This window comes from Salvelinus fontinalis, chromosome 4 (assembly GCF_029448725.1).
Source record: "Salvelinus fontinalis isolate EN_2023a chromosome 4, ASM2944872v1, whole genome shotgun sequence".
Lineage (NCBI taxonomy): Eukaryota > Metazoa > Chordata > Actinopteri > Salmoniformes > Salmonidae > Salvelinus > Salvelinus fontinalis.
In genome coordinates this window covers 69,296,971-69,316,373 of record NC_074668.1, presented here as the reverse complement: position 1 = coordinate 69,316,373, position 19,403 = coordinate 69,296,971, and the positions used below count along the sequence as shown (strand labels likewise).

At 42.9% G+C, this 19,403-nt stretch overlaps 1 protein-coding gene across 2 annotated transcripts; it reads left to right on the top strand.

Annotated features, from left to right (window-relative positions):
- The first annotated feature begins 1,313 nt into the window (after positions 1-1,313).
- On the top strand, positions 1,314-19,082 carry LOC129852716 (synaptotagmin-4-like). Of its 2 annotated transcripts, none has more exons than XM_055918338.1 (5): positions 1,314-2,147; positions 14,241-15,265; positions 16,740-16,914; positions 17,283-17,449; positions 17,707-19,082. In XM_055918338.1, exons 1-5 carry the CDS (start codon positions 1,901-1,903, stop codon positions 17,854-17,856), a joined length of 1,764 nt encoding a protein of 587 aa, XP_055774313.1. In that variant the 5' UTR covers positions 1,314-1,900; the 3' UTR covers positions 17,857-19,082. The 2 variants fall into 2 exon arrangements, with proteins under 2 accessions (XP_055774313.1, XP_055774314.1); XM_055918339.1 differs by lacking the exon at positions 1,314-2,147 and adding an exon at positions 12,216-12,531.
- The last annotated feature ends 321 nt before the right edge of the window (positions 19,083-19,403 follow it).

Here is a 19,403-nt window from a genome sequence, read left to right as displayed (position 1 = left end):
GCTGGGACCAAGAGAATGAAAAACAGCTTCTATCTCAAGTCCATCAGACTGTTAAATAGCCATCACTAGCCGGCTACCTAATGATAAATGCTATTCAAATTGTCACTATGAGCATTTTATTTTGTACAGTTATCAATGAAAACAATTACATAAAAAATGCTGTTTGAGTTAAGGGGGTGTGTCACAATATCTATTTAATTTAACCTCTTTTGCAGTAAAATGTCATATATTCCATTTCATATATGGGAGACCTTAGAGATATGGATTAACATGGTTGTACTTTGTTATACTTCGGGTAGGGGTACATGAACATTAATGGGGACTTGCCACTAGCCTATTCAGTCTCCAAACCACACAATTTGCTCATTCTTACCAATGACACATTGGTGTCAGTCATTACTATGACAATTTAAGATGGCGCTACTCCGCTACTCATACCTCTAATAAACATTGTTTAGGAAAAAATACAGATGTTTCTATGTTAAATGCACATGTTTAGTATTAGTGGATTGAATGCATCTCTTTGCTTAGCTTTACTTCCTAAAGTGTTTCCATTCCCGTTTAAACAACAATGAGCCTTTTAGTGGGTCAAAGGAGTAAGTGAACCAGTATTTCCTCAGAGGGAAACATCCATGTTTTTATTTGTTTTTAACAAATAAGGGGTAAAATTGTGTTTCTTACTGCTGATCAATAGATTTTCAGCATTTTCCCAGCTTAGTGATGACCCAGTATCTCTCCGTTGTTAGACATTATTGTACTTGGATAACATGATATAGGTTTGAGGGTTTTCCCCACCTGCAAACATGTTTTTTTGAAACTGACTGTGGACACAATCCTTAGAATATATCACTCAGTGTATCTCCATTTTAAATATAGTGTCATTTGGATCTGGATATAATGTGGAGTTGAATGGAACACCAGACAGCATCCAGTAGTTCTACAAGATATGAAAGACTTGATATTCTGGCTCATGTTATCACATTCCTATATGTGGACAATACAGAAGACATTGAACTGCTACACCCCCCCCCTCCCCGTCTTTTTTTACACACACACAAATTCTATTCCATTACAGTAATTGAGGTGTACACTGAATGCAACTTAAATGCTGGCCATGGGCCAGTGAAGAGTTCACTGCTTCTCTGAATGGCAGTGAGAAAGTGTGTGCGCAGGCAGTTTGCAACAGAGTGAGCAAGGGTACATCTCTGCAATCTGCAGAACAGAACTTGCTAATGGAAGTGACAGCTTGCAGGTCACAAAAGAAAGGGAGGGGGGATTGTGCTGACTGTGTTTGTGTATTTGGCATGGAGTGGGGAGACTGGGGAGCTGGGACACGACTGCAGTTATAAGAGAAATCTGGCCAGAGATAAAAACTGCAGGACGAACAAACCTCCCTTCACTGACACTTGGATCAAAAGTATCGTGCCTACACCACCCCACCAGCCTCCCCCTCTCTGCAAGGGAGAAGGGATTACTGTCCTGGAGAGATTACAGAATAGAAAGAGGGTATTTTTGAGAAGTCATCGGGATATCCACATCACATCGCCATAGTGGCCCGGAGCACCTGCCACTTCACTGAATGAGCAATCTTTTCAGCTGTGAAATGGAACAACTCAGCATGGGTCAGCCAAACTAACTGCTTTGTGGACTTTGAAAAGAAGACCAAGTTTGTAATTTTTTGTTGACGCTTGTCAGAGCATAATGTGAGGATTATTGGATCATTCTGTATCACAACCTCTGCATCACTTTTTGCTCTTTAAATTTTTTGAGGGTCATTTTAGCTGGGAACTTATATGAGAAAATCCTTGAATACCCTCCAGCTCATCCAAGCTAAAAGGGAAAAAGGGTTGACTACAGGAGTGAGAGGCTAGAGGTCTTATACTGTAGGTGTCTGACAGAAATGATCAGAGCTCAACTGGTTGAAGAAGAGGAAGGGGCCTACAGAAGACTTACACAGTGTTACAGAGCTTCCAGAGCTGGCTCCACGGCAGATGTCACCATGCCTTATCACCTGGAGGAAGAGGACCTCAACCAGCCTGTATGGCAGTCTGTACTCTTCTTCTGCTGCAAGGGGATGATCGAGGGTGTTGTGGTCCTCCTCTTCATCTGGCTGCTCATACAGGTCCTGTTCACCAAGAACCTGGAAGGTACTGACTCCCTCTCCCATCTGATGGTTCACTGTTGATCATTTATATTGTTATAATAGTAGATTCCTGTAATGCTCATTCATTTAGACACTGATCCCATGTGCTGATGTATTATCTTAATTGGCACAGCAGGAAATGGAAACTTGGTTGAAAAAGGCTTATAAATTTGTAATTTCACTTAAAAATGTCAGACTTAATTTACCTTAACTGAAAATGTATCAACCTTGTAAGAATATGTTGAAGGTAAATACACAACGCAGAGGACGAGAAGTCAATAGAGTAATAACGATCAATGGAAATAGTGTTTTTTCTGTAATAGGGAACTATCAATGGAAATAGTTGATTTTCAGTTCAACATCTGTTTAGAATCTGTTAGGAATGTCAGTCCTGAACTCATAGCTACGTATGCTATGTTTTCATTAGTCTGAGTCTGGAGCAGGATACTTGTTATTTGGCCATTGGCCCAGTTGTACTGCAATGACTTCAGCCACAGGCTAGGGTGGGGGTTATAAATTATATCCTGTTCCCTTTGTAATGTGGAGAGAACCACAAGAGAGAATCACGGAGGACAGGGGAGCATGAACATCTACCATCTACTTCCAAGCATGATTTGACCGCTTTGAATAAACCTATTTTCCTCCTCCTGATTTGCTTTGGGGTCTGTGTTATTGAAGAGTAACATCAACTGCTAACAACCCCGACAAAAATGTCACTGAAAAATTATAATCCACATAATAATTCACATTTCCTGTTGCTGCAGGATTAATTTCCTGCTATGAGAAACTGGTCAAATTAAGATAGCAGATCTGTAAATCAATGTTCTTGCAGACAAAGCGGCTATCCTCATTTACACAAATTTAAGGAATGAGCACGATGAGATTTACAATTTAGATAATATGTACATACATTTTCCAATTGACATTAAATCCTTACCTTACCTATCATTGTGGCTGGCAACGTGGCATTCTTGCTCTGCAGCTCCTCCAAATTTAAGATGGCGCTGCAGTGGATAGCAGCCGTCTTACAGGCTCCTGGCCAATTCTGCTATTTTGTGGGGGGGTTTTACGCTGATCTTAACTTTTTTATACATAATATCTCCGCCATCATTTCCTATAATTGAAAACAACTTCTGGGCATCAGAACAGCAATCACTAACCTCGAATTGGATTAAAATGTCTATCTCAATGAGTCGGCAACTCTGGACCTTCTGCTTACTCCTGACCAGGCCCTAATCCCCAGGACTCAAAAGAGGAAGTGAAGGCGAAGGAGAGGCAAGCAAGGCCAATACTATCCTATCAACCGGACCTGAAAAACTGTAATATCCTATGTTTCTCAGAGTCATGACTGAACGAGGACATGGATATACATATCGCTGGTTTTTCTAAGCAGCGCCAAGACCGGACGGCAGACTCGGGTCAGAAGAAGGGAGGAGGGGTGTGTCGCAATCTCTAATGTTAAGGAAGTCTCAAGTTTTTTGTTCGCCTGAGTTAGAATTCCTCATGATAAGCTGCAAACCATATTATATTTTTTTGTAGCTGTCTATTTACCACCACAAACCGATGCTGGCACTAAGACTGCAGTGAAAGTTTTATTGGGCCATAAGCAAACAAAAAAATGTACATTCAGAGGCAGCGTTTGTCGTGGCTGGTGATTTTAATGCAAGGAAAATGAAATCCGTCATACCACATTTTTTATCAGCATGTCACCTGTGCAACTAGAGGTGACAAAACTCTAGATCACCTTTATTCCACACACAGAAATGAATACAAGCCCCTCCCTCATCCTCCATTTGGCAAATCAGACCATGCGTCTATCCTCCTGCTTCCTGCTTACAGGCAAAAACTCAAACAGCTCAATATGGAAGTTGTCCAATGAAGTGGATGCTAAGTTACAGGACTTTTTCGCTAGCACAGATTGGAATGTTCCGGGATTCGTCCGATAACGTTGAGGAGTTTACCACATCAGTCACCGGCTAAATTAATAAGTGCATCAACGATGTCGTCCCCACAGTGACCGTATGTAGATACTCCAACCAGAAGCCATGGATTACAGGCAACATCCTCACTAACCTAAAGGTTAGAGCTGCCGCTTTCAAGGATCGGAACACTAATCGGGATGCTTATAAGAAATTGCCCTATGACCTCCGGCGAGCCATCAAGCAGGCAAAGTGTCAATACAGGACTAAGATTGAATCCTACTATGCCGGCTCTGACGCTCAGATGTGGCAGGGCTTGCAAACCTTCACAGATTACAAAGGGAATAAATACATTTCAATAAATACCTTGGTTACCTCATGCCAGTCTCCTTGTCTGAGTCTGCTCTTGGGTTCACCTGTTCCCGTCCTGCGTAACAATTACACTATTGCACTTCAAACAAGAAACACACAAACTAAATTGCACAACTAATTTCATTAGTACTGTACGAAGTTAGAGGTGCGCTATTTGATAGAGGTCTCCCAGTGGGGAGACCTGAGGTCAACCTACCCGCGCCCCCTCCCCATCTCATACTTCTGAGTGGGAGACATAGCTCACAAACTAGAATCAGGGCACCCACTCCGACAAGGTTATTTGACCCATAGTCCCACACGGTGACATGATATCATTAGGCCCCAAATACAAAGAACTTGTTGTTTTGTTCAGTACTAAGAACTTAGAACATTTGTTGTTACTTAGTTTCTACCTTGAACTAGGGGTGAGAACAATCTCCACCTAGGAGGAGGTGACTGATGCACAGACACTGTGGAGACAAGTGATTCGTTCCCCATTACTCATGCTATCCCTTCACATGGTTTGCAATAAAGACACATAGTTCACATATGAAAAAAATGCTTCCTTCTGACCTCCTTTGCCATACTCCTTGCTGATATTCTGCATAGCAACAGGGATATGTGATAGACAAGCCTGACTTTTCCCGTCTCTGGACCCCAGGTGACTGAGGCCCATATGAGGGAGGAAGTGCAGCTGCCAACCCCAGAGTCCGAAAGGAGACATTCTAATGACAAGAGTTCAACAGTTAAATCATATAAGCATATTCTGCGGATAAGACATCTTAATTATCTTTGTTACTTTGCTAATTCTGACATCGTCAGAACGCGCAACAGGACATTGTACTGTCTACACTCGGTTTGTTGTTTATATAAAACATTTTCATTAAATCAATTTTAATCCGAACTAGAGTTTTGTTGTTAAGGATTCCATGACGCGGTTAGCCTTTACGGCTGGGACTGCAAGTTTGTGTTCTTTTTTTTGCGTGGATTCTGCGAGTGCTAGCTGTACTACAGACACCTGTCGTCGTCGTGGGAAAGACTCATTGTTATCTTTTTGTAAAACAACTGTTTGCAGTAAAGAGCCAATCTGGATACTAAGGAGATTCTGAGGGAAATCGACGAGTCCAACAGCTTTACGCTATGGAGGAACAATATACTCCATCATGGAAAGACCTCACAAAATAACTTTAACCCGACAAAAAAAGAAAAACAGATTCATCTACAGACATGGACGATTTACTTACCATTGATGTAGAGGCTAGTGCTCTGGCTGGAATCCATGCAACACTGGAAAAGTTGTGTGAGGAGGTAGCAGGGCTGAGGGGGAGTTTGGAGCTCCAAAGAGAAAACAAGACACTCACAGCCAAGGTAAAAATCCACGATTCCAACATGGATTGTCTACTCAGGGAAAACAGGGTGATGAAGGAGTCGCTACTAGACATACAAAGTCGTAGCATGCGTGAAAATATTTATTTTTCTGGGATTCCTGAGGACGCATCCAATAATGCAGAGGGCGCGATCAGAGAATTCATGCAATCCGCCTTGAAACTTCCTATAGAGACTGTAAACAAGAATGCTTTCCACCAAGTACACAGACTTGGAGCTCGGAGCGACAAGACCAAGGGTCCCCGACCGATCACCGCAATATTTGAACAGTACCAACAAAAGGAGCTGATCAAAAGCAGGGGAAGGGAGCTTAAAGGGACCAAATTCGGTCTCAATGTCCAATTTCCAAGGGAGATAAACGAACGTCGTAAGAGACTGTATCCGGTACAAAGAAAACAAATGAAGGATGGTTGGCGTGCATTTATCATTGAGGACCAACACTTTATAGATGGATAGCTATTCGGAGAAAGCTCCATAACACCGTGGCTGTACAAAATTTTACAGGGACTTCAGGTTATGAAAAAAAATAAGTTATGGGAACTGTAAAAATATCTGAACATTATGAAGTGGATATGAACACACACGTACTCAATTGCATGCTTGCTTACACATACGGACTTATACATACACACACACCTGATCTCGCTCTTTTCTCTCACTCAGAACATTTCCCTCACAGTGTCCACATCGATGGAGCTGTAGTGGAGTGGGTCGAAAGCTTCAAGTTCCTCCCTGTCCACATCACTAAGGAATTAACATGGTCCACACACACCCAAACAGTTGTGAAGAGGGAACGACAGCACCTCTTCCCCCTCATGAGGCTGAAAAGATTTGGCATGGGCCCTCAGAACCTCAAAAAGTTATACAGCTGCACCATTGAGAGCATCTTGACTGGCTGCATCACCGCTTGGTATGGCAACTGCAAGGCACCCAACCGCAAGGCACTACAGAGGGTGGTGAGAACGGCCTAGTACATCACTGGGGCCAAGCCCTCTGCCATCCAGGACCTCTATACCAGGCGGTGTGAGAGGAAGGCCCAAAAAAATGTCAAAGACTCCAGCCACTCAAGCCATAGACTGTTCTCTCTGCTACTGCACAGCAAGCGGTACCAGTGCACAAAGTTTGGAACCAACAAGACCCTGAACAGCCTCTACCATCAAGCCAAAAGACTGCTAAACAAGCTACCCGGACTACCTGCATTGACCCTTTTTTGAACATACTCTCTTGCACTGACTCTATGCACACCCACTGGACTCTACACACACTCACACATACAGTACTTACACTGACACCCCAACACACACACACTCTCACACACACACACGCACGCACGCACGCACACACACACACACACACACACACACCACATACGCTGCTGCTACAGTTCAGTCTATTATCTATCCTGTTGTACATCCTATATGTACACAGCTATCTCAGTTGCCTCGTGCCCCTGCACATCGATTCGGTGCCGGTGCTCCCTGTATATAGCCATGTTATTTTTACGCGTTATTGTTGTTTGTTGTTCACTGTGTATTTATTTGTTATGTCACTATTCATACTGTATATACAGCTCTGGAAAAAATTAAGAGACCACTACAAAATTACCAGTTTCTCTGGTTTTACTATTTATAGGTATGCGTTTGAGTTAAATGAACATTTTTATTTTATTCTATAAACTACTGACAACATTTCTCCCAAAGAGCATTTATTTGCAGAAATTGACAACTTCGAATAATGCAAAGAAAATAAGTTCATATTCATTTTAGTTTCTACTGACAATTGAGATGTACATACTGTGGCATAAGGGTACAACTAGCTAAGACATTAATGAGCGAGCTGGGACGGATGTAGTCAGTATAACCATTTGTTCAGCACTTTTGAAATGTACAGCGACAGAATTCAGAACATGGGCCGTTCTTACAGTATTTTCCCTGTACATCAAGTCAGAACTTTAGGGATAAATAAAGGAGGAATATAAGCAGGCAATGCAAGCTCTTACAATATTGGATAATGACATTTCTCTGAAACAGGTTATAGGCTACATGTGCACCACCAAATCAGAACAGTATGCGAAAGCAGACGTGAAAATAGACCAAGTTATTAGTGTGAGGCACATGGGCTACTAACAGCTTACTACACAACAAACACTTAGTATTAGCTTCTTAGCTACAGTATATATATCTACCTGGCATATTACATAATTTATGCAGCAGCATACAATACATTTTTGGTCTCACCTTGTGTTGTGCTCACTTGAACAGGAAGGTGGTGCGGCGGTCCTTTGTGGGCAAATTTTGTCATCAAACTTCGTCATCAAAGTATAGCATTCTCTGGATTTATGGTGCTTTCAAGACAACTGGGAACTCTGGAAAAAAAAAAGTTGAATCATGAGGTCAGTGATCTTCAGGTCGGAGCTCTAGGAAGAGGCCCGAGTTCCCGACTTGGAATTCCGAGTTGGATGACCGTTCAAAACGTATTTTCCCAGTCGGAGCTCGTTTTTTCCTGAGTTCCCAGTTGTCTTGAACTCACTGGTCTGAGATTTCCCAGTTCCGAGTTTCCAGTTGTCTTGAACCCGATAGAAGTCATGCAGGATTGACAGCATGGCCAATGTTGAATGTTTATCCTTTAAAGCTTGAAAAAGAGACCCTTAAACTCAAACTTGGACCACACACCCACTCCACTGAATAGCAGGTTAGGGATTGCTTTGCAATGCTTGTAGTTACCCACTGATTCCTTCCAAACCACTCATTGATGAATTTGTGATTTCCAACCTGTGTAATGTTTATGTTCAATGGCCGATGAGCACCTATACGTTTTATCTATAATTTCTCTTCATAATTTCTCTTTATATGACAAGAATTAAAAAGGATTTGTTAGTAGATTGTTGACTTGATTCATGATGATGACTACTAGCTTGCTAGCTAAGATGTTGAAACTATGATGTTGACATGATCAGTCCAATCAAATCTATGGTAGATATAACGTGATTTGACGTCATTTTATCTGTGGCCAATAACCTTGAGCCTTCTTGGATGAGCACTTCTAATGTAACTCTATGGCAGCACCCAAGGGGCTTTTATTTTCGAGCTCTCCCCATAGAATTTGGGGTGACGTAATGTCCCAATCAATGACAGAACACTGGGCCAATCACAGCGCAACTAGAGAACATTACCAACCCCTACGCTCCGTATTTTCCGCTGGCTGCCCCACCACCACAGAAAGCACTGAGTTAGGCTGGAACAACTTCTTCCACCATCATCAGCAAAACTCAAAATTATGGAATTGCTGGTGGAAGAATCATGTCGAATAACTCCAATAGAGTTCCGGAATCTAGAATCTATGCCAAGGCGCATTGAAGCTGTTCTGGTGGCCCCAAACGATTTTATTTTTTGAGGGGTGCATATTTTGATTCAGAAACACTAAACAATGATTTAGATGTATTAATAACAAGTTGATTGACAAACTCATGAAAACTTTGAAGAATTTGGGCTATGATCAAAAATATGCATTTGGGATCGAAATGACCCCAGTTTGGAGTATGAGTGTTAACTAGGTTCCTGGATATTTATAACACCTGAAATATTGTTGATATTGCTCTAATGTGCATGATGTACCTTTCACACAACAGTGACTGCTTGCCTGGTAGCTCTGCTGATTACGCAATAAGAACAAACATTTTACTCACACTGTTAAACTGAGCTAAAATGGTTATAATTAGATTTATGCCTGCCTATTCATCTGTACTCACTGAACAGATTATCAAGCTCCCACGCAAACACTTTTCAAAATGTTCACAGAATACTTTAGGCAAGGCAGTGCTGTTCTGTTGATCTATACTGATTTAATGTTTTTACTCTACGGCCGTGATCATATTCAAGGGATTAAATCCATAGCACAACACACATGCTTCATAGACAATCGAACTCTAACTCTAAACTATATGATGTGTGCTGCCATCAGCAGGCAAGCTTGTGCATTCTTTCCACTGAGATCATTAGAGATAAGGAAATATTGACCCATTCATTCTCATAAAGGTTTACAGAGCATGAACGTGGATGTAGTTGGAAGGCATCTTCTTAAGAAATGATAACAACTGTACAGTAGTTGCTTGGGCAACTGCAGTCTAGAAGGCTGGACAGTGGTGATGGCATATGAAGATGACATGATGGAGTGTCTTTATGTAAATACAGTTGAAGTCGGAAGTTTACACACACCTTAGCTTATTCCCTGCCTTAGGTCAGTTAGGATCACCACTTTATTTTAAGAATGTGAAATGTCTGAATAAAAGTAGAAAGAATGATTATTTTCAGCTTTTATTTCTTTCATCACATTCCCAGTGGGTCAGAAGTTTACATACACTCAATTAGTATTTGGTAGCATTGCCTTTAAATTGTTTAACTTGGGTCAAACGTTTCGGGTAGCCTTCCACAAGCTTCCCACAATAAGTTGGGTGAATCTTTGGCCCATTCCTCTTGACAGAGCTGGTGTAACCGAGTCAGGTTTATAGGCCTCCTTGCTCACCTCCTTGCTCAGTTCTGCCCACAAATTGTCTATAGGGTTGAGGTCAGGGCTTTGTGATGGCCACTCCAATACCTTGACTTCGTTGTCCTTAAGCCATTTTGCCACAATTTTGGAAGTATGCTTGGGGTCATTGTCCATTTGGAAGACCCATTTGCGACCAAGCTTTAACTTCCTGACTGATGTCTTGTAATGTTGCTTCAATATATCCACATAATTTTCCCTCCCTCATGATGCCATCTATTTTGTGAAGTGCACCAGTCCCTCCTGCAGCAAAGCACCCTCACAACATGATGCTGCAAGCCTCCCCCTTTTTCCTCCAAACATAACGATGGTCATTATGGCCAAACAGTTCTATTTTTGTTTCATCAGACCAGAGGACATTTGCAAACCGTAGTCTGGCTTTTGTATGGCGGTTTTGGAGCAGTGGCTTCTTCCTTGCTGAGCGGCCTTTCAGGTTATGTTGATATAGGACTCGTTTTACTTTGGATATAGATACTTTTGTACCTGTTTCCTCCAGCATCTTCACAAGGTCCTTTGCTGTTGTTCTGGGATTGATTTGCACTTTTCGCACCAAAGCACATTCATCTCTAGGAGACAGAATGCGTCTCCTTCCTGAGCGGTATGACGGCTGCGTGGTCCCATGGTGTTTATACTTGCGTACTATTGTTTGTACAGATGAACGTGGTACCTTCAGACCTTCAGGAAATTGCTCCCAAGGATGAACCAGACTTGTGGAGGTCTAAAATATGTTTTCTGAGGTCTTGGCTGATTTCTTTTGATTTTCCCATGATGTCAAGCAAAGAGGCACTGAGTTTGAAGGTAGGCCTTGAAATAGATCCACAGGTACACCTCCAATTGACTCAAATGATGTCAATTAGCTTATCAGAAGCTTCGAAAGCCATGACATAATTTTCTGGAATTTTCCAAGCTGTTTAAAGGCACAGTCAACTTACTGTATGTAAACTTCTGACCCACTGGAATTGTGATACAGTGAATTATAAGTGAAATAATCTGTCTGTTAACAATTGTAGGAAAATTTGCGTGTGTCATGCACAAAGTATATGTTCTAAACAACTTGCCAAAACTATAGTTTGTTAACAAGAAATTTGTGGAGTGGTTGAAAAACAAGTTTTAATGACTCCAACCTATGTGTATGTATTCTTCCAACTTCAACTGTACGTGATAACTAATTGGATTTGCTGTGTCTTATATGGAGAAATAAAGAGATCTGAGAGGGACTGACAGCACACGCAAGCATGCACACACAAACAGACAGTTACAATGATTACTCATCCACATCTCAAAGAGGCAGGGAAGCTTCTTCACAAAGAGGAGTAGGATGCATTTTCTGCCCAAAGCGAAGAGCCTGCATACTTAATAGATATTCCTCACTGTCTTTCCCTATACAAGGGGAGATACATTAGAATAGGGATAATACTGTGTGTGTGTGTGTGTGTGTGTGTGTGTGTGTGTGTGTGTGTGTGTGTGTGTGTGTGTGTGTGTGTGTGTGTGTGTGTGTGTGTGTGTGTGTGTGTGTGTGTGTGTGTGTGTGTGTGTGTGTGTGTGCGTCCATGTCAAATCTAAGAGGGAAATGGGGAGTGGGTTGACACAGGACAGAGAAAGGGAGAGGTAGTTGCAGATAATGGGAGGTGCCAATTTCTAAGTAATGGGTACCATGTGGGCAAAATGCCTGTACATTTAATCAACGATAAGTGAGATCTGAGGAAAGACAGGTTTCTTGGTGCAGCCTTTGGTCTTTCACTGTGAGTCATACACAGAGTGTTTGTATGTGTGTGTATTCTCTTATTCGGTTACACTTTTTCATGATTATTGAATTGATATCTTAAAATGTTAGATGTTGCTTAATTAATAACTTTATCTAACTTCATTTGTATCAAGCTACTTTTTTATTAGGTCATATTGTCAATAAGAAATACGATGATAATTAGCAGCAATGGTTAACTTTTTAGTTCAGCATATTCTCCCACAGACTCCCACGTATAGAATAGGAATAAAAGTTTAGTCACCGACCCCTCTGATTGGCTTAAAGGACCGGTCTGTCACGTCAATGCAGAGACCCGCTGTGCTAAGGAAATTCCCAGGGCGCGTGCAGGATAAAGCAGGAATGGATCTCACTCACAAACCGCGTTCACATTGATACGGTGGAATATAAAAATAAAATCTGAAAAATGACGCAATATGCTCTTGGAGGTAAGAAACGTCATAATAATTATCATAATTTTGGTCAGTTCTGTTGCACTTTGAAATTCAAGTTAAGTTGATACGAGCTATGTCCTATTGTGAATATGCTTGTCTTCATCTCAAGGTCGAAAAAATGACAAGCTTAATTAATACTTTATGAAAACCAGATCTTAATTTATTATTTTAAATTAAACTTCTGTTAAGGTGGTGCATAGTTTGCATATTAATGGGTACACATTTTTACGTGGCAATGTAAATAGTATTTGATGAAGACATCGAGGACCAACAGGTTACAAACAGCAGGAAATACCAACAGCATGAAGATAACGTCTAATACAGTAACGATGTGGTACACCTTTTAATTTAAGAATTAACAAAACCATTTTAAATCATGGTTTAACAAAACCATTTAAAATCAGTTCGATTGTGTAAGCTAAAAATGACTAGTGGAAATTATCTAGTGTGGTTTATATACATCTGGTTATAAATGCATACATGTTGCTGTATAAAATAATGTATTAAATAGTATTGATTTTATTTGGGCTTTTTCTGTCTCTTTTTGATATGTAGCGGTTTAGCAGCCCATGTAATGCAAAGAGACACAGGAAATCTGTTAGTCTCTGTTTTAGAATTCATAGAGACCAACAGATTTCCTTGTAGTCTTATTAGCATAGGAATTAGCTGGATCAGTTCTTTATAAAAAATAATTGCCTTCACTTTAAAGATGTATGTCTACTGACTACACAACATCATCCCTGACCCTGTAATGTCTAATAACACCAGCTTGAAGCATACTCTATTTAATTTGTGGTAACAGAGACTGCATAACAATTGTTATATTTGGCTAGTAGCTATCTTATCACTGACTGGGTTTCAGCAATGACAAAAATGGACCCAGGCAATAAATTACACCAAACAATAATCTTTTTCCTGGATCATCGCTCACTGTCCACAGTAGAGAGCCTTCACCTTTTCCATCCACCGTCTGGCCATGATAATGTCTCTGAATGTCTCTGAATGGCCAGATGCCCTGGTGAGTCATGATCAGGGTGATCTCTAGTTCACATTCTCCTTGAAAAGGACACTTTTTTCAGAGCTTCTCATTCTCAATCAAACAGATTGGGCCTGATGGATGAGTCATAGTCGGAGACTGTCTGTCACAAAGTGTTTACGTTACAGGACAAGTTACTTTTCGGTGTCTGAAATGGCACCCTATTCTCTTTATAGTGCATTGATTTTGAGTAGGGCCCTGATCAAAAGTAGTGCACTAAAGAGGTAATAGGGTACCATCCCTTGGTGTCCCAATTACATTGCTTACAAATCTGTAGTCAAGTGAGATGAGATGAGAGCTGATATCGCCTCCTACACATGTACTAAGCCTCATTGAAAGCAGGAAATGTGACTCCACCGCATTCAGATCAGTCTGCTGCTCTGGTTTAAATCAAAGCCCATAATTCCCATTTCCAAAAGAGAACAATTAGTTAGAATTAGGACCCAAAGCCATTTCCTGTTTAATCTCATAATGGATGATGGGTGTAGAAACATAATAAGTGAAGGGCTGTATTGGCAAATAAATAAGTTAAATAGAATTATGTTCAATGATTCATAATGAATAGGAGCAAATTGATGGGGGCCTCTCTTGCGCTCTCACTCTCTTTCTCACTCTCTGCATTTTTTAGTCACTAATGTAATTGAAACGTAACCCCTCCTGTGTCCAGTCCACCTGCAGATTCTGCTGGCAGTGGGTCTGGGAGTGTTCTGCTTCTGCCTGGTGCTGGGCTGTCTACTGTGTTGGCGGAGAGGGAAGTATCATCCACCAGAGGACAAAGAGGCTGCACTGTCCCCTTCCTCAGCCACATGTGAACGGGTCACCGTGACCCTGACCCCGTCCTCTGGCACCTTACCCATCAAGCAGCAGTATGAGGAGCTAGACGGGGATGTCCTGGACCTCCCCTCCCACAATAGCAGCTCCTCCCCCTCTGAGAATGACCTCACCACCCTGCCCTTTGAACCTCGCCCCCGGTCATCCTCCTCCGAGCTGAGGTCCTCCCCCAGGTCCTGCTTCCCCATGCGTCGCCTCAGCACCCCGGTTGTGTCCTCCTCCTCCCACTACAAGCCTTCAGGCCATGGCCGCGCCTCCCTGCCCTCCATCCCCAAACTGGGCCTAGTCTCCAAGACCCGTCGGGCGCTGGAACGCCGCTGCTCCGTCAACGGTGACAATTTTCTGTACAGCGAACAGAGCCGCCTGACCAGCCCTGGCAGTGCCATGCACCCTCCTGGCCCTCAGGGGGAGCTGTCCCAGCCACAATATGGCTCCAGCTCCTGCTCCCTATCCATCCCCACCAAGCCTGCTCCTCTACTACACTTCTCCCTACTCTTCTCCCCGGCACGGGGCACTCTGACCACCAACATCATGGGCCTGTCAGGGGCGGCACGGCGGCGCAGTGGGGTGTTCGTACGAGCCAGCCTGCCCCCGCTCTGCCCCTCACCCCAGCAGGGGGCGTCTCGACGGTCCAGCCTCAGCCCAGAGATACAGTGCCAGAGCTTTGTGCTACAGGTGGGCTCCGTGGAAGAGCTCCGCGCCTGCACCCTCTGGCTGGCTGTGTTCAGCAGGGACTTTTCAGGCCTGAGAGAGACAGCGCTGGGGGAGCTGGAGATGCCTTGTGGGGAGATGGACTGGGAGCCCGACACAACTGTCACCTACACCAGGGAGCTCACCCCCACCAGGAGTAGGCTGAAAAAGGTAACACATTATGCCTGTCATTTTACAAGCCTAGGGCACTATCATAGAAATAGAACAACATAGATAGATATATAGTCATTCTATTTCTATGGGCACTATAGCCTCACAATCACTTTCAAAACATTTCCCCACCATCTTAGACCTCTTTTTTCAGTTAACTTTACGCACAGCAAAACTACCCACGCTGGGGCTATGAATAGCCCATATCATGTTTTATCTATGAGGGAATGTGTCAGGCTAATCTAATCAGAATAAGGTCTGGGCCATTGGCCGTTAGCAGTTTTTCCACTGTTGTTGGACATGGTGACATTGTATTTTGTGACTGGAGAGCAAACGTGGAGTGCAGTGAGCAGTGTGCCGTGTCCTCTGTGGTGCTGTGGCGGCTGTGCCAGAAGGCATTACTGACAGCCTGAGCTGGCGAGGGTGTGGGTGAGAGGGACAGAGCTAGGCCTCAGGTGCTGGGCTGAGCGGGCATGGTGATGTATGAATGGACATTATGTAGACACCATGTCTTATCAGTGGATCTCTCCGTGAGGCTGAGTGGCAGCATGCAGGCGCCTCTGATCTCAGCTACAAGGCACAGAGAGATGTCATGCATACTGCACATGTGAATGTGGAAAACTTCACGTGTATGAAGCTCAATGAGTTATCACCCAATGACAAAATGAATAGAAGTAGATAGGTGGTAGCTGATAGGTGGTATGATGTTGTGATCTCTAATGGTACTGTGGTGGTGCAATGAGATCAGATCTAAGTCACCATATTACTGTAATCCGTTATAGCATTATAATACTATTGTTGACATCATTTGGGAGGCCAGGGACTGACGTGACAGGGTTTGGAGCTGTTGCAGAGTACCAAGGGACCAAGGTAATGTACCCTCACAAACTTTAGTTTGTGACGTCCGGAATCAATGGGTTCGTCAGCCCACTTACACGTTACTCAGCATTTGACTCTGCAATGTCATGCTTTAGTCTGAGGGGACATCGGTGGCCCTTGTCCTGGCTGAGTCACAGAAATACAGACAGAGGCAGTCAATACAATCATTGGAATTGAATGAATATGTTAGTGTGTGGTTGTGGAAATTTTGTTGTTGTTGAAAATACTGTGTTGAGTTGAGTGACACAGAGTGGGGTCTCTTGGGCATAACATAATGACTACTGACTGAGAGACAGAGCAAGCGAAGTGAATCTCCCTTGTTGGGTGATCTCCCATTAGACTCCACTGGTCTCACAAACACAGGCAGGCTCACAGCTGCATGCTCACTAGGTCTGGGCCCAGGGTGCTGTCGGCTCTAAAAAATCAACTAATGAGATTCATTATGGATGATAATTTAGTGGCAACAACATGTCGTTCTTTTTATCCTGTGTTTTCTACTGTAGTTACCTCAGGACACAAAGAAGAACATGTGCTTGATAAAACAACAACACACTGTGCTCGTCTCTTGTTATTAAGTCAGCCTCTCCCCTCCCAGAGTATGAGTTCCCAGGAGACGTTGGGTCGTAGGAAGAGTTCGCTCTGTGCTGCTCCACGGGCCCTGGGTCAGCTCTTCATTCTGCTGCAGTACCAGACACTGGCCCACCGCATCAAAGTGATGATCCGCAAGGCTGAGAATCTGGCCAAACTCTCCCGGATGCCAGGAGCAGCAGGTATGATATTATCTTTCATCCCAGCAACATACAGAACTGTCGACATTGTCAGTGATACACATGCAGGAATCAATACACAACTCTGGTGTTGCCAGCACTATGCTTTAAGCCACTGAGCCATTATTTAGAACCACCCCAGTCAAGCCCTCGACCTCGACCTCACAATCCCATATCCACTCTCAGCCTTAGTCACAGTCATATTCCCAGGCCCCTGCCGCCCTGATTGAGCTCCCTATGAGATTACAGATACTGATGGGCCTCATGTTATTTCCTCTCTCTCTCTCTCTCTCTCTCTCTCTCTCTCTCTCTCTCTCTCTCTCTCTCTCTCTCTCTCTCTCAAGTTGATTATTGCTCTCTTGTCCCTACAGATCACTATGTAGTCATCAACCTGCGTCAGGATGGGAAGGTGATCAGTACGAAGGAGACCAAAGGGGCGGGAGGACACAACGCTGTGTGGAACGCTCCCTTTCTCTTTGACCTGCCTGTTGGTGACATCACTCAGCTGCCTCTTGCTCTGGAGTTCATCATCATGCAGGTAGGAATGAATCAGTGGTGAAGAATTAGGAGAGTGCAACCACGGATAACGTAATAACAGATAATGTAATAACTTGTTTGTAATAACTTGTTTATTGCATCCTCAATTATGTTGCAAGTCTTCCATCAAATGTATCTTCTGTGCATTTGTGTCTTACAACTATCTGAATGTTATTTTTCTACAAAAGAAATGTCTCAGACCTCACTTCACTGTATATGGTCAGAGAGTAACCAATGAAACATCTATCTCTCCAACAGGGGCGGCTCTACACGAAGAGCAGCATGCTGGGCCGTGTGTTGATTGGCTGCGAGGCCCCAGAGGCAGGACAGGGACACTGGAGGGACATGTGCAGTCAGGGACAGGTGGAGACAGCACACTGGCACCCCATCACACCAGAAGTCTTTTAGGACTTTATAGCAGGCCTCTACCTGTGTCAGGTTGTCAGGGCGTTGCTGGAGAGAGGACGGGGGATAGAGGGCTTGCTAGACTAATGGGACACACACAAAGGACAGACAGCAAATGGACTATCGGTGGTGGTACCTGTAAACATATTGTGATGTCATTGCATTTAGACCTGTAGTACCTGATGCTTACTGTTCCACACTGCCCTAACAGTGAGATACAGGCCACAGGATGGACTGCCACTACCGATGTATGATACCAGTTGCATGGATTTGTGTTATATGTTGGTGCTGTTTGTATCATAGAGAAAAATCGGTCAGTCCCGCACATCTTTAAAGCTGGAATCCTTAATTGAAACTACAGCAAAGCGGCTGCCCCACCTGTGTTTTGTTAAAAAGCTGGGGGATGAGCTTGGAGAAAGATAATCACTCTCAAATTCATAGGCAGGACTGAACATCGATGATATCAAAATTATAGTTTTAACCATGTTTTGAGGCTGTACAGTGTTGTTTTACATTTACATAGTTTACAAACATTGGAGTAAAACAAGCTTGTATTATGGGTTCTGATGGAGTAGGACAGTTTAAATAAGCTCATGAGGCAATTACAAGTTATATTTTTCAAGAATCAATGGATGGGTATACTGTATCATTAATTCCAAAGTCCAAAGATGGGTGTAGCAACTAAGGATTCCAGCTTTAATGACCTTTGTCTGAATTTGTTCTACTGTCAATGATTCTTAAATCATGGCCAAAACACTTCTTGAGTCATAGCCAAAACACTTCTTGAGTCATAGCCAAAATACTTCTAATCTTGGTTTACTGTGACGTTCTGTGTCAGTATTTGTCCTCAGCATTGATCTCTACTTGCTTTGTTTGTGTTGTGCTCTTGTGGTTCTTGTGGTCTGTGCTACTTGCATGATTGGGATCTTTGCCAGACATTAGCGTGATTGAAAAAGTGATCATCATGCGCTATACTCATGAAGACAGGAGTCTGAAAAGCCATTTGCGTACATCAATCAGCCATCAATTGATTACTGTAACTGTGTAGGCATGCCTTTTAAGGGACTTGTAGTGTACACATAATGTCATGGGACTTTCATTTCTTTTAATCAGCATTGATAAATGGAATGCCTGTCTTGTATTGCTAAAATTGCATATTTATGCTTTTTAACAGTGAAAGCTCTCACAGTTGACATGTGTCTCTGAATTAAAGTGACGTGATGAAGATACCATATGTTCTGTCATATTTAGATATAGTATATGTTCCATGCACTAGAATATTACATGCACCTAACATTATTACAAGAAAAAATACCACAGTTGACTAGTGGAGTAAAATGCCTGATATGGAAAGACTTGTAGAACCCAATCTTCAGTCATCGCCATTGTTTCTTATGCAGTGCTGATGGCATGCCTTTTGATGGTTAGAAATATCCACATGTAGCAATGTTGCTGCCGTCTCTCTCCTTGCTCCAACCTGGGCTCAAACCAGGGACCCTCTGAACACATCAACAACTGCCTCGCACGAAGCATTGTTAGCTATCGCTCCA

Bases quoted from the DNA above. Each gene is read 5' to 3' on its own strand.
- LOC129852716 (XM_055918338.1), top strand. From the start codon at position 1,901: ATGATCAGAGCTCAACTGGTTGAAGAAGAGGAAGGGGCCTACAGAAGA. The intron at 16,915-17,282 runs GTATGATATTAT...TTGTCCCTACAG, and splicing joins CCGGATGCCAGGAGCAGCAG to ATCACTATGTAGTCATCAAC. The intron at 17,450-17,706 runs GTAGGAATGAAT...TCTCTCCAACAG, and splicing joins TGGAGTTCATCATCATGCAG to GGGCGGCTCTACACGAAGAG.